Here is a 16,516-nt window from a genome sequence, read left to right as displayed (position 1 = left end):
ATTTTCTATTGCCTGCATGAGGATGTGCATCCTTATTTACATCCACATCAATCCAAAGTTCATCAATCATGTTCATGATGTGAACAGGAGACGCTGCTATACATCTAGAAGAGTGGAAAACTTTTTCTATATGCAGCGTCCTTAGCTAGATCAATATTATCATGCACTGCAACCTTAAAATTTTGAATGAAATTCTATGGCACACAAGGGATTAAAGGATGAATAAGATGTCAGGAGAAGAACCTGAGTCAAGATTCCCTTGGAAGCTTAGTCCAAGGTCTCTGGGATTCCAGTGACCATTCATAAAATAGTTTTCTTCTAGAATAATATATTGGGACGAAAGATTAAACCATTATTCTGTGAAGTAATTGTGAAAAGCATGGGCACAACTTGGCAACTACTATCAACTTCCAAGTGGCAGCACCTTATTCCCTCAATTACCACCCAAGAAGAGGCTTGCATCCATGAACAGGAAGATAAAAGAAACTGCAAAAGGTGTAAGAGTGAGATGATGTCCCTTTCATACTCTATATCAGTAGTTCTCAACCTGGGGTCCCCAGATGTTTTTGGCCTTCAACTCTCAGAAATCCTGGTAAACTGGGTGGGATTTCTGGGAGTTGTAAGCCAAAACATCTGGGGACCCCAGGTTGAGAACCACTGCTCTATATGTTCACACTGGTCCAGTGGAAATGCACTGGCACCCCTCTTATGATCACATATTTTTGTCTAGCATCAGATGTCAGTCCTGGGGGTCCATCTTTTGAAAATAATGTTTGGATCAACTTTGTAAAGTGCTACAGCAAAAAGGGGGAATTTCAAAAGTACCAACATATGTGCAGAATCTCACATAATGTGTGTAACTTTGCTATTATACTTCAAGGAGTCCCCGGTGGTGTAACGGGGTAAAGCCTTGTAACCTGAGGGTTGGGTTGCTGACCTGAAGGCTGCCAGGTTCGAATCCCACCCGGGGAGAGCTCAGATGAGCTCCCTCTATCAGCTCCAGCTCCATGCAGGGACATGAGAGAAGCTTCCCACAAGGATGGTAAAAACATCAAAAACATCCGGGCATCCCCTGGGCAACGTCCTTGCAGACGGCCAATTCTCTCACACCAGAAGCGACTCAGGTTGCTCCTGACACACACAAAAAAATTACACTTCAAGAAGGTACTCCAGTGTGTATAATATAAGAAGATAGAGGGGGAGGAGGCACCCACAGAATTGTAGTCTTTATGCTCCCACTCCTCTCCACACTCCAAACTACAGATGTATGAAGTTGCCATGGTAATCAAGTTCTGTTATTAAATCTGGTGACTGTAGAGTGCTTTCACTCTGTAACAAGATGTAAGTGCCACTAAAAGGAACACTGGTTCTTTCGCGTGATACGTCTATTTCTAGAGATAAGGAACAAGCCTCTTGTAGTCTGGGATTTGCTCTTCCTACTTGCTCCAGATTGGCAGGAATAAGAAAGACCTTCCAGTCTCTCATAGCCAGAGAGACAAATGCTCCATAAAGAAATGTAAGCAATTTATTAACATTTGCAGAACATAAAAACAGACCTAGCCAGACATAGGCCACAGTGAAAAGTCTAACCTGCTCTCCATAGGAGAGAACTAGACACATTCTAATACATTTGCAAACCAACTCCCCTTAGGGTGGGTCAAGTCTGTAAGAAACAGACTTATCACAAGTAAGAAGCATCATTCCTTATTCCAGCATATTCAGAAGGATCTTCACGTAATTTGGGATTTACTAGAGATTCCCTGATTAGAGAGGGGAGGGCTGGCATTCCAATGGCCTGGGATTTAACTACCTTTTGCAGGACCAACAAGTACCAAAGACTGGCCAAGGTGTCACATTAACAATGTCTGGTGAACATAGATGGCTATTTCTATGTGTCTGCACTGAAAATTGTTTTCAGGGAGATGTTGGTCTCCTTGTGGAGAGAAAAAGCAGGGTAAAAGTAAACATAACAATAATAATTGGTGACCAAAGCTGCTGTAGTGATGGAGTGTACCATGAAACCCTTTGGGGGGATCTCCAAAAGGCAGAAGGATGGAAAATTACCATGGAGGGAAAATGGCAAGGAGGAGGAGAATAAACTAGACTGACTGGAACGGTGAAAAACAGTACTCCACTAATATTAGGTTGCAGGTCTCACTTGCATTAGACTAATCATGTTATCAAAATAAAATAGAGATAATAAAAATAGTATTTTAAAATTAGGAGCAGAAGGTTCCTACCTGAATATCTCTGTATGATAAAATTAAGTTTATCACAATGTCAGCAGACAGAAGCTCAATATTATCCACTCGCTGTCGTATCCTTGCCAGCTCTGCAGCTAGTTCTTTCCCTGTATACAAGTTACGTGCTTTTCTGATGTCATTGAGAATTGACTCTTTGAAGTATTGGCTAGAACAGAAAATAAATCTTCAATGTAAGAATGAACAATCTTCTGGCTATTACAGTAAGGTACAAATAAAGGGCTTAAATTCCACTACTACCTCAAACATAAACTAAAACTGGAGTCAGAAATAGGGGGGTCTACATGGAAAAATATGTACAATGTGATGCTTAGTCACTGCCTATATGTACTATATGAACGGAAGAAACCCCAAGTTCATCGATTCTGTAATGAAAAGTTGCACAACATGCCACATCCTTTCAACTTCAGAGGAACTCAAAATATTCAGAGACTACAGGATATAGGCAGTGAGTCAAATGAGAGGGGCCTCCAAATATGGGTGCTATGTTAACAGGAGAAGATGAAATAGTGTATCCCTCTCTCATACTCCAGTGGTCTCTAGTTGACCAATCCACACTAAGGTCCTCCTGGCTTGGTCTTCCAATGCTCTGTATCTCCAGAAGCCCTCACCAATGGCCATGATAGCTAGGGGTTCTGGGAGCACAAGTTCCTTTGGGAGATCCAAGTTTAGAAACCACTTCTTTCATAGCTTTAGCTAAGGAAAATATGATGACACAGACTCAAGAATTTGGCCAGAAGCTAATGGCCCATGGTGCACCACCAACCCATGGACTACTACTTTGAATAGTACTGTTGTACAATGTAATTCCACTTCATTTATCTACATCTCACCATTCATAAGAACTACAGGCAAGTATATTCTATCTTTTTAACAGATTTTGTCCTACTATGACTAAAGCAGGAGACACTTGAAGATGTTACCTTGAGCTGCCCTGTGCCACCTTCAAAAGCTGAACAAATCGGTCAACCAAAGGTAGGCATATTGGTCCAAGTAACAGTTCAAAATTAGGTTGCATCAGCTCAGTTAATCCTTTCATAAAACTGCTGTCACAGCAATAAACTTTATTATGAGGAGTTATCATATATGGAAGAAATATATAGTTGCCAGTGCACATCTGTAGAAGAAAAAACATGTGCTTAGTAGACAAATCATTCATGCAGTCAATACCATATTAAAACTAATACATTACATGCAGCCCCTTTTTATTATATTTCAATAGCTATAATTGTTCAGGGGGTTTTCTCAGACCATGCAGCTAGGCTTCTGTATTCTTAATATAAATTTTATTATTACATTTTTAATGTAAATGCTGCTATTACATTTTTGTAAACAAAATAATATTTAATGTCTTCCCCATCTTTCTCCTTGTTGAGAACCCAGGGTGGCACATAAGACTTCTGAGCAATATTTTGAAATTATTATTCTGGCAAATTAAGTAGTATATGATTAATATTTCTCCTTTGAACTCCTATGCACAGTGAGTCCCAGAACAACAAGTTAAACAACAAAAAATGCAAGCAAAGCAGAAAGACCCGAACACAGTAAAAACAGCAATATTTTACAAAACAGAAAATAACAATCACTTAGTTGGAACTGAAATGATTTCACTTGTCCCTTTTTCCAAAGTAATGATATAGCTGTCTTCCTGAACCTGATCTCTTTAGATGTGTTTCAAATATAACTCCAATAATCCCCAGCCACTAAACCTAGTGAAAAGTGTGGTCTAATTTATCTAGATAGTATGATGAGACACATAACTCCTACAGATGTGAATTTTTCAATAGAGATGCAATTATCTAAACATTGCTAATTTGGATAGCCACACATTAGGCAAAAGGAAAAGAAAGAAGAACAGTGAGCAGGGTTTCAAATGGGCATGAACTAACGGGTAGATGTTGTTGTTTATTTGTTCGGTCGCTTCTGACTCTTTGTGACCTTATGAAGATACATTAATATATGGTAGATGCATTAAGTCAATTATGTAAACATAAATAATATTATTTCATCCAAAGCTCAAAGGGCACACCTGAGGTTTCTGAAGCTATGGGTGAGACTTTATTTTGGTCAAGTACTATGCAACTAATTATTTGACTTTATGCTGTTGTACTTTAAGAAGCAGGTGCCTTTTCAACATGATAGGTACACCATGGTTAATAAAGCCTCTGATAAAGAATCTCCTTTTCACAAAGGCGTTTTCTGTTTCACCCAGAACTCCCATTTCCTCTTTGTCCTTTGTAACTGCGAGCTTTAAAAAGCAGTCCCAGCACTGTGAGAATGATGAAGGAAGACTGGGCTCTTGGTATCAAGCCATAGCAGTGTGTTTTGCAGTAAACAATGCAATAAAGCTTGACCTGGCAAAGATCAGGATTCTACTATATCTACATGCACTGTCAGGAACAGCTTGATTCAGATTCCATGAGAATATCTGATGAGTAATATCTGATGCATTTTGGAAATAACTTTCAAATGGTCTCTCAAAGTATTTTGCTGGTTTACGCTAGTTATTTCATTTCACACGAGAATACTGTTAGTTATGAAGAAAAGGTTTGCTGAAACATGTTGAACAGCTCTTATTTTTCTGTGATGAAGGAGCCTATCTCTTGTCTTTTTCCTGTTATTTCTGTTCTGGTACTAATTTTTTTTATTAAGAAGTTATATTAAATGAGATATAACTGTATACTACAATAGTAAGCATTATAGAAAAATCTGAAGCTATTTCACTCTGCTATTGAAATACAATCAAATATTTTGGCAGCTATTTTTATGCCAGTAATCAGTATCTAAGAGCAGCATGTTAAACTATAAATATCTAGATGGGAGGAACTAAACCACCTGGAGCTATGGATTTAAATTAGAAAAGGAAATAAACATTTTCTGAATCTTCAGTGAAACATACTTCTAAATACGCAAGTATATTTTTCACTTTAAATGCCCTCTTTGTCATAGGAGATGCTGCCAGCTTTGAGGAAGTGGACATGTTCATTATTGAGCCTGTCATTGCTACAATCATGAGCAAGCCGTAATTTCACAGTATTCATTATGTCCTTCTGTAATTGTTCTTGGTTAGCATGACAAGAAAATGGCAAGAAGATGATAGTGATGGCAGATCAATTCTTCACATTGCCTTTGCTTTGTTTTGTTCCAACCCGGAAAAAAAATCAACAATAACCTTATTGCCTCTGAATTACTGGTGAAAACTATTCTCTGCAGAATTTTCTTTGTCAAACAGTTACAACAGATGACAAAATTTAGAGTGTATTATTAAGCCCATTTCTCACATAATTTTAAGCAATCAATTCAACATGTTAATAGCATGGTAATGAGTACAAATATATAGAGAGACTCTGCTTTGACAAGAAAAAAGGAACATTTTGCTATTTAGCTGAGAAGTATTAAAACTGTGAACAGTAATGGATGCTATCATGCACAAGTAATGGGAAATCAGGATATTAAATTTTTAGATAAGCCTTCTCGTCTTTCACACTTTTTCATATTTCATCGTTGGATCAATTATCTCAATTTTCTTCTTTTTTTAGCTGAGATAAATTCTTTTCTTGTAATAAATCATTTTCCCACAATACTTTGAGTTACTCTAGCTTGGGAAATACAAGATATGCTCATATAGAAAACTGCTATAAAGGAGCTTTTAAGTAAATGGCATCTAGTACCAACTTGAAGTTAATAGTAGAACTGCACCACATGAAAGAGGATAACCCTGTACAATACTTTCCATTTTATGAATAAAAATAGGTACTCCATTTGGGTTCTTGAATGAAGATGCGCAGTCTTTTTGGGTTATGCAACCTTCTATGCACAAAGCAAGATAATCTAAAGATTTGTATGAAGCCTCCTCATTTATGCATGGATTATATCTCCCTGCTTTACTGTTACCACTTCTTGCTTGCCACTCAGCACTGTTGATTTAACACTGAGAGCAGACCTTCACAACCAACATCACACAACGCACCACTAGAAGGGCATAAAATGTGCCAAGATCAGGCCAGCCATGCCATGGTCTTTCTACATGCCTTTTGTCTATTGTCCTCCCCATAAACAGACCTCTTTCAAACAAATGGAGCTTACTCATTTTCATAGGAGCAGCTTATAGCAAATGGGACCCAGGTCGCAAAAGCATAAAGAGTTGGATGCCTTCCTAAAACGTAAGCACTTTGAGATTGCTGAATTGATTAAACTATGAACACATTAAAAGTTTTTATTGATTTTGATGTTAACAGAAAAAAATGTCAATATAGTCAGCCCTCTGTATCCATGGATCCAACCATCCATAACTTGAAAATAGGAAAACAAAATCCAAAAAGGGAACTTTGATTTTGCCATTTTATATAAGGAACAGTACAGTAGAGTCTCACTTATCCAACCTTTGCTTATCCAACGTTCTATATTATCTAACACAGTCTGCCTTTTAGTAGTCAATGTTTTTGTAGTCAATATTTTCAATACATTCCGATGTTTTGGTGCTAAATTCGTAAATACAGTACAGTAGAGTCTCACTTATCCAACATAAACGGGCCAGCAGAATGTTGGATAAGTGAATATGTTGGATAATAAGGAGAGATTAAGAAAAAGCCTATTAAACATCAAAATAGGTTATGATTTTACAAATTAAGCACCAAAACATCATGTTATACAACAAATTTGACTGAAAAATTAGTTCAATTCATGGTAATGCTATGTAGTAATTACTGTATTTACAAATTTAGTACCAAAATATCATGATGAATTGAAAACATTGTCTACAAAAATGCATTGGATAATCCAGAACGTTGGATAAGTGAGACTCTACTGTAATTATTACATAATGTTACTGTGTACTGAACTGAATTTTCTGTTGATTTGTTGTAAAACATGATGTTTTGGTGCTTAATTTGTAAAATCATAATGTAATTTGATGTCTAATAGGCTTTTCCTTAATCCCTCATTATCCAACATTCTACTGGCCCGTTTATGTTGGATAAGTGAGATTCTACTGTATATTACTATGTAACTGTATATAATGGGACTTGTGCACCTCTGAACAGACTCAGAAGTGGAGTTGGCAGAACAAAAGACAAGCTGGCAAAATGGCACTATCTAGAAGAATCCTCCACCTTGTGTGACTGTGGAGCAGAACAGACAATTTAGCATCTGTATGCTTGCTCACAATGCCCTGCCTCATACACAGGGGAAGAACTGTTTAAAGCTATAGATAATGCAGTCGCTGTTGCCCATTTTTGGTCTAAAACTATTTAGCTGCTTGTGATCCCTTTTTATCAGTTTTAAACTTATTTATTTATGCAATGCTTTTGACACAAAATAAACAATCCGCTGAATTTTGGAATCCATGGAGGTCCTAGAACCAAACTGCAGAAGACACTAAGGGCCCATTGTGCTTCAAGCCAACTTAGCCCAATTAAATGTCCTGAAGGTGTATTTCCCTCATTTGAAAAAGATAATCACTTCCTAACACATTTGCTGTTCCTGATATAGTGTTCTGATGTAGCTGTCGAACACCCAGAATAGAAGCAAAAATATCCTGCCCACTTCTGTTACTGAATTTCCTTTGAATGAAGGCAAGTCTGAATGGAAGAATGCTTGAAAATGTTTATAACATTTTATGTTACTAAATGTAAAATGCAATAACTACAATGTCAACTAAAAGAGGAAACATAAGGAAAAATTCAGGAGGAATGCATCATTGCTAAAAACTTCAAACAGTGAGTTAGTATGTAAGAAAACTGTATGAAACAAAATCCAGCTATTATATAGTTCTCTTGATAATATGAAAAAGTTGGTTTCCTCATCTTCCCTCCAATGTATCTTTGAATATTAGATGCTGAAAGATAAGCAGCAGGAGACCACTGCTTTTATATATTGTTAGCAGCCCTCCTAAAGCTTGGAAAAGATAATGATGCTGGGGAAAATGGAAGAAAATAGGAAGGGCAAGGGCAAGATGGATGGATGTTATCCTTGAAGTGACTGGCTTGACCTTGAAGGAGCCGTGGGTGATGATGGCCGACATGGAGCTCTGGTGTGGGCTGGTCCATGAGGTCACAAAGAGTCGGAAGCAACTAAACAAATAAACAACAACAAACAGCTTTCCTGGAAATATCTGGATGACCAACATTAGAAATTACCTCCTGTTCTGTTCACTAGGGATTTTTCTATGCTCTTTAAGAAAAGTAAGATACTTTTTAAGAGAAGTAGGCTACATACTTCTTTAACTAATTGTGTGTCTATCTAATAGTGACACTTCCCAACTGATGTAGAAAAGTTTCAAGGAAGCAAAGAGAAGATGTAATGATAACAGGAAACACAGAGTGAGTGATGGCAGAAAAGGAAGGCAACCTGCTTGTGTAAAGGAAACTGCAAATAGACAAATGGCAAAAATTGGTGGAAAAAATTAAAATAGTTAAACCTAGCAATAATTTCATTAACAGTTTATGAACATTCACTGTGGGTAACGCTGCCATTTCAAACTGAACGGCAACAAGAATGTATGGCCCGTTTTACACAAAAATCAGCAGAATGACACTGTATATCCCACAAATGACATTCACAGGATATAATAATAATAATAATAATAATAATAATAATAATAATAATAATAATAATAACAACTTTATTTTTATACCCCGCCTCTATCTCCCCAAAGGGGACTCAGGGCAGCTTACATGGGGCCAAGCCCGAATAAAAACAATAGCAATATAAAACACAACAATAGACAAAAAACATGCACAATTATAAAAATTTAAACATTAGCCAGTAAAAACAAATGATAAGAGCTAATAAAAACATGGATTAAAATGGAGAGGTTGTAAAAGTAGACTGGGTAAGGATATAAATAAATCCACATGTAACAAAATGTGTGCCACATGTTTATTTTTAATATATATGTATATATAAATATACTTACATTATTCTTCTGGCAAATAATTTCCTAAAAAGGAAAAAGCATTGGAGTTTTAAGAACCAGTTTTAAACAACATATGTATGCATTTACAGTTAATGAGTATATTTGCACTTGGAATTTTACATTTCCTTTACTGGTTCCTTTGGCATGAGATAAGGACATGGCTGGTAAGATGTTGCTTCCTGAATGCAAGGGATGCAGCTACTGGTCATTTACTGGATGTTCTTCTGTGGTCTTAATAGAATACTGGGCCACAGAGATTAAGCAGACAAAATAAGCTTGAGATAAAGGTAATGGGAAAAGCTTAACGTTTCTAATTTATTTATGACACTCTGTTATTAAAAGCATTGGAATAAAGCCAAAGGAACAAGAAAGAGAAGAAGAAAATGGTGGCAACCTAAACACAAAATGGGGGGAGGAGGAATTCCCAGTTCTTGTTAAGACAGTAGTATAACTGCAAATACATATACAGCAAAAAAAAAAAATAATGTGGATTAATTAACATGATTTGTTAACAAATCCATCTGCTCATCAAGTCCCATTATATATGCTGTCACTCCTCCTTATAGAGCTGGCTGACCAACAGTGTGTTGTTGTTCCAGCACTGCTTCCTTTGCCTACACAGTTGGTGGATTTACATGCCATAGGTGGAAATAATAAATGTACTGATAACAGAGATGGTGAAATTTATATCCCTAATGAGCCAACTATTCAAAACTGAGACAATTCTTACCTAAGACAATGTGATAATATTATTTGTTTTAAGATTATATTAAAAATATAATTACAGACAGTTCTCAAATTATGAACAAGATAGATTCAGTAGGTTTGTTCCTAAGTTGAATTTGTATGTAAGTCAGACCAGGTACATTTTAAGTGTAACTCCAACCATATCTATCTATTTTTGGATAGCATAGGGAGGGTTAACACCCCTGTGGTGTTTCTTTTGCTGTCTGTGCCCCTGTTCATAAAATTTCACCTCACTTTCTGTCCCTGTGATGATTGGATTTTGAAAAATTTGGCTTGTTGTGGAAACAAGGATTGGTGTGAAAGCTTCAGTGCCAACCTTTTCCCCATGATAACTCTTTCAGGAGTGAATTTTCCTTCTTAGCGATAGATTTCTCTCACTTCCTGTAGTATCACCCCTAGGAGTCATATATAGCTAGGAGTCATAATTAAGTCAGATATTTGTAACTTGGGGACTGCTTGTATTGAGAAGCTCATATTCATTAAGCTTTCTTGTATTATTTTCTTTTAGTGCCAAAAAAGGACACATACATGATCTGACTACTAAGTGAAGATCTAAAATACCAGTCTGAGTCCTATTGGCATTCCCAGTCGAACTGAATCTATTGATTTGCACAAAGGGTCATTGTAGAGTCATTGTAGAAATGACTTGAATGTATACCACAGCAACAATAACAACACGGCTGAATATTATGGAGCAGGATCTGGTGTAGGCAGGAGATGTTGAGCTGCAATCAAAACAACAACATGCTACCCACTTTCTTAGAAAGTGACAGGATTTTTCAAAATTTCACTTAACGTTAGTTTACTATGGGCCCTACACTATGCCTCAGCGTAAATCACCTCACAGGGATGTTGTGAGGATAAAAACAGAAAGGTATGTGAAAAAGAAGGCTTTAAATGAATAAATGACTCAATTAAACAATAATTTAAATAAAATTGAATTTTTACTTGTAACACGCAATTCTGGTCCCTTATATAGCCAAGCCTTAACTGCTGGCATACATTTAAAGTCAAAATCTAGCTGAAAGAGGTTTTTCTCGAGGTTCAACAAGGTATACTGGGCAAGGTTTCAAAAAGGGCTGTTTTTTTTCATAATGATCCTTAGCATGTTTCACCATCAGATTTTGTTTTACTACCAGCACTTCCTTCACAATTAACCCTTAAGGCCTTTATCAGCTTCTAGGACACCACAATGACAAATAATCTTGGGAACAGCGTGGGCACTGAAGGTTAAACCACAATGCAATCAAGCATTTCTCTGAATGATTTTCAGGAAACTCTCCCCCTCCAACGATGCCCTATTTATCCTATGAAGACTTATGTTACCTTCAGCGATTGCAGAGAGTCTGAATTGGTATCACAGTAGAGAATTATGTTGTTAGCCATGCTGAAGCTCTCTCGGACTCCGAGATGATAAAACAGGGAGGGCTGGCGGAAAGCATCACTCATCTCCACCACTGCAATATCTGCAAGAAAGAACAAAAAACACGCTTGTCAGATCTACTGTTAATCCCTGGTGCTTCAAATATATTATTTTCAACTGATCTGTCAAGTTTTATCAGCATTAATCAAAGACAGTTGTTATCCCTGGACAGAGAAATTATTCAAGAGACCAACGGCAAACACCGATGACTAATGCCAAAGTAGCTCTTGCAACACTTTTGAAACAGGAAAATAGTCTCTACGTTGTTCTTACTCATAAAGACAGCGCTTTAGACTGGAAGAGGAGGGATTTCCCCTGTTAAAACATCAAGAAATAATAATAAAGGAATACTGAATACACAGTCCTCTTGTCAGTCATTCTTCTTGGCAGCAAGCTCAAAAGTGAGCTTATCCCAACTCTTCCAATCTAAGATTTTGTGCTTAACTGTTAAGTCTTTGAATAGTCTTTACCCAACAACATGAAACACAGCATCACAATAACAAAACGGTGCACCACGATGTAGCATTTGTAACTTTCCCTTGATGAGTACATAAGTCTCTTGGTTACTGAGTTATCTAGTGCAAGAGCAAAACCACATTATCTTTCCGTAAAGGCTCCACATTATATATTGTCAAATATTTTTCCAAGACTTTGTGCAGCAGTGTTTGTACCACAATCCCTTAAGCATTATCAACATTTATATGAAAAATTCTAACGTAGACAGATTGAGCATCCACAGTGCACTTCAGGCTCATCATCCTGGACAAATACACCCAACACTAAGCTCCATTCTACACAGGGTAAGATCAACAGCTTATGAAGTCTTTCAGAGTGACCTGTGTGCCATTTTAATAAAGTTTGATGATCTTTCAAAGGATTTTAGGGTTTATCAGAACCAGGGCCGTAGCCAGAAAAAAATTTCAGGAGGGGTTTTGAAAATTTCAGGGAGGGTTGAACCCCTAGCACATACCCCTCCCCACTACAAACCTGTCAATATCTGCTTGAGATAGTGCCTGGAGGGACTCTTAATGTTTTGCATCTCATAGACTTAGCATGGGGATTTGGTTAACCAGTTAAAATTCATGAGTAAACGAGATTTTTTTTATAACTTGAAAAATTTCGGGGGGGGGGGGTTGAACCCCTAACCCCCCCCCTCGCTACAGGACCCAGTTTATCCACTGATATTTTATTGTTCTTTTTTCTAAAGAGGTTTCTGATGGCTTTATGCAAATAATAATGTGAAATATTTTCTCTGCTGCCAACAGAAAAAAAAGAATCAATTAAGTAAACAAACTGAAAACAATGATCTTCCAAAGTCATTTTGGAATCTTGTAATTATATTTATACCTAGGGGTTATCTGATAACATATGGCATCTACATAAGTGATCAACTGAAAGGTGTGTGGCAAGAATAACATCAAGGGCCAAGATAAGAGTCTAGATTACTGAATCATCATTATGAATTGTGTTAAGAAAATTGTGAAGTTGTCTGAAAGATACCATTTTGTGTCTCAAAGGGAATGGATCAATTAGCAAATTCATGATCTATAGTTGTCTGTATCTGATCAGATACAGATAATTCTCATACTTGCATAATTAACAGTGTCAATGCCTTATTAACAATACTGTGATAATTATACACCCCAAAATTATTTTCAAAGTACAGTAGAGTCTCACTTATCCAACACTCGCTTATCCAATGTTCTGGATTATCCAACGCATTTTTGTAGTCAATGTTTTCAATATATTGTGATATTTTGATGCTAAATTCATAAATACAGTAATTACTACATAGCATTACTGCGTATAGAACTACTTTTTCTGCCAAATTTGTTGTCTAACATGATGTTTTGGTGCTTCATTTGTAAAATCATAACCTAATTTGATGTTTAATAGGCTTTTCCTTAATGCCTCCTTATTATCCAATATATTCGCTTATCCAACATTCTGCCAACCCGTTTATGTTGGATAAGTGAGACTCTACTGTAGATACCAATTCTCCTAAAATTCATGGTAGCAATAAACTAGATCAGTGTTTCTCAAACTCTGCTTCTCTGGGTGCTTTGGACTTCAGTTCCCTGAAAACCAAAACATCTGGAGGAGCAGAGTTTGAGAAACACTGAACTAGACAATATGGGCAGGCCTAACCAAATGGCAGGGCCAGATGTAGCACAGCTTTCTGAAACATTTGTTTCTCTCTTCTTTAATGTAAAGACCAAACATGGCAATGTGACACAGGAATTAAATGCCATTGAAATAAAAATACTGCAGAAATCAAAACCAAAGTTATCACAAAGAATGCTGCTTGTCCCTGAATGAATCAGTGCACATGATGAGCTGTGATAAATGAGGGTGAAGACTGGATGTGTCAAATTGCACGGGGGACCAAATACCCAACAAACATGATTCCACCAGGGACGTTCCAACAAGGTGTGAGACAACGTCATAACAACTGTCATAATATTTAAAATGCAAGGCTGTCATCACATATCCCTTCCCTTAATTAGCACCTGTCTAAATCAATTCTGCCATAACATTTACACACTGTTTCCTTAAGATGTTGTTTTGCTTTGTTTATCTTATTTCTGGATGTTCCTTGGTAGCAATCATGCAAAGACAAGCCCAGATAGTTACAAATAAAGAAACAACAGCAGTGTTAAAGGCGTATATTAAAGAGAGCTATAAGATGTGTGATGTAAAGTTGTTTGTTATATGGACCAAGCCTAAATACTTTAAGCTATCAGATCCTATCTGATTTTGGAAGCTAAGCAGGGTCAGGCCTGAGTAGTACTGGAAGGCAGATAGCTCGGGGAAAGGGAGGGCGGAGGGCAACGTACAGAGAAGAGCAAAGGCAAAACCCTCTCCTGAATGTGTCTTGCTAAGAAAACGATGTCATACAGATGCCATAAGTGGGAACTTACCTGAAGGCACATAATAAGAATTATACTGTGAGAGGATCTCAATAGAGGAGAGTATTTAGTGGAAAGGAAAAACTGCTAGGCACTATTCATTTCTTTATTTAAATATGTATATGCTGTGTACATCTAGGGACCTCAGGGCAGAGAGCAATAAAACCAACGAGATTAATATAGTGCAAACAATAAAATGGTTTAAAAGGCTGAAATATATTAAACAATGTAATGAGTTTAGAAAGACAAATTACAGCTGGTTAAACTACAGTGAGCCCTTGGTGTTCACTGGGTTCCACAATCCCCATGGATACCAAAACCTGTGGCTGCTCAAGTCCCATGATATAAAATGGCATAGTAAAATAGTGCCCCCTATACTGAACAGATCAATCAACTTTGGCTTTTTGGATGTAAAAAATACATTTATTTTCAAGCTGCAAAGAGTAAAATCAATGATGAAAAGTTAATGGACTGCAGTTTAAAACAATTTAAAGCCAGACATGTTAGGATATATGCAAAACCAATTAGGTTCCGAAATCTTCAAAAACAATCACATTTTCACTTGGTGCTGGAATGGCAGCAACTGGACACCAACTGGGCCTCTATGAGGAGGACAGCAGGAAAGGCCCTTTCTTGCATCCATCCACGGTGTACTGCTCTAACTGATGGGACAAAGAGGGCCCATTCAACAGGCCTCAATTCTTGGTCATAAATACATGTATACAGGGAGAAGCATTCCTTCAAGTACTGAGGTCCTGAACTCTTTAGGGCGTTAAATGTCATTAACAGCACTTCAAATGTGGACCATAAGTATATTGGCCAGAGGTATATTGATGCTATATGATTTTTTTATGATAGAGTACAATATCTATATCCATGGGACTAATATTTGTGGTTTTATTTATCCACATCTCCCAAAATCTGTCTCTATGCATTTTAGGTTCTTTGTGATGTCTCTATGGTATGCTTGTGTCAGAACTTCTTCATTTCAATAGGGCATACTATTATCTGCAATTTCATGTATCCATGCAAAGTCAAGGAACGTATCCTATGTGGATATAGGAATTGTATTGTATTCTGTTGCATTTGTATTTCCCCCAGCTATGGTCTCAGAGTTATTTTCAAGAGGAGTCTCATGGAGAGTAGTGTAATCAGGAAATTAGCAGTGCATGGGTTAATGTGGCTCTCCAGGCTCTCCGTGTCCTGGAAAAGTCATAGCAGACTGACTAGTTGAGGCATTGTGAGCCACAGTATTCCAACTGGGTCCCCAGTAACAAACATGAAGACTATTCCCAAAATGCAGACCAGCTTCTTTCAAGGGAATGCAAGAATTGAGATCAATCCAAACACCCCATCTTACCATGATTAAATATCACTTTATTTCCCTCTTTAAAACATCCAAATACTGATCCAGTAGTTGCATAGTCCAAAGAGCTCTGTTGCCAAAGAGTAGAGTTGAGTATTATCAGCATACTGATGGCACTAAATCCTTAGAAACTTCTCAGTAACTCCACTAGCTTTATATATAACTAGCTTGGGGACCCGGCGGTGCCTGGGTTATTTGAAAAAAGGCATTATTTGTATTTGAATGTTAGGTATTCTCAGTTTAGAGTGGGTGAACTACAATTCCCAGAATCGTGGTTCAATCCTCCCCAAACCCTGCCAGTATTCAAAGTTGGCCATTTTGGGTCTGTGTAGTAAACATGATCCAGATCTGTCATTGGCTGGTCATCACCTGGCTGCAGTGCTCTCTGGATGGGGGCAAACTACTACAACTCCCAGATTCCTGGGGCAATTGTCCCAAAACATCTGTCAGTATCCACAGCAGGCAATGTTCAGTCTGTGTGCCCAGTTTGGTCCAGATCCGTCATTGGCTGGGTTCAGTGGTCTTTGGATGCAGGTGAACTACAACTCCCAAAAGCAAGGCCCATTCCCACAAACCCCTGCAGTATGTTCAGTTGGTCATGAGGATTCTCTGTGTAAATTTTGGTCCTAGTCCATTGTCGGTGGGGGTCAGTGTTTCTCTGGATGCAGGTGAACTATAACTCCCTTTTCCCCAAACTTGTCCAATATGTTGTATTGGTTATGGGGGCTCTTTGTGCCAGGTTTGATCCTGGTCCATCATCAGTGGGGTTCGATTGCAGGTGAACTATAAATCCCAGTACCTACTACTCCAAAATCTCCAGGCCAATTCCCCTCCAAACCCACCAGTATTCAAATCTTGTCATATCAAGTATGCATGGCAAGTTTGGTCCAGACG

At 37.6% G+C, this 16,516-nt stretch overlaps 1 protein-coding gene across 3 annotated transcripts in view; it reads right to left on the bottom strand.

The window, feature by feature from the left end:
- map3k5 (mitogen-activated protein kinase kinase kinase 5) overlaps positions 1–16,516 on the bottom strand; it is a 137,075-nt gene that overhangs the window by 81,744 nt on the left and 38,815 nt on the right. For all 3 annotated transcript variants that reach the window (XM_062968973.1, XM_062968974.1, XM_062968975.1), the window contains exons 2-5: positions 11,251–11,390; positions 9,178–9,201; positions 3,185–3,378; positions 2,241–2,409 (exon numbers count right to left, since the gene is read on the bottom strand). In XM_062968973.1, the coding sequence (XP_062825043.1) occupies positions 2,241–2,409; positions 3,185–3,378; positions 9,178–9,201; positions 11,251–11,390 (527 nt within the window). The remainder of the gene's footprint in view (positions 1–2,240; positions 2,410–3,184; positions 3,379–9,177; positions 9,202–11,250; positions 11,391–16,516) is intronic.

Source organism: Anolis carolinensis, chromosome 1, assembly GCF_035594765.1.
Source record: "Anolis carolinensis isolate JA03-04 chromosome 1, rAnoCar3.1.pri, whole genome shotgun sequence".
Taxonomy (NCBI): Eukaryota; Metazoa; Chordata; class Lepidosauria; order Squamata; family Dactyloidae; genus Anolis; species Anolis carolinensis.
Note: the sequence above shows the minus strand (reverse complement) of the source record. Positions and strands in the feature narration are given on the sequence as shown.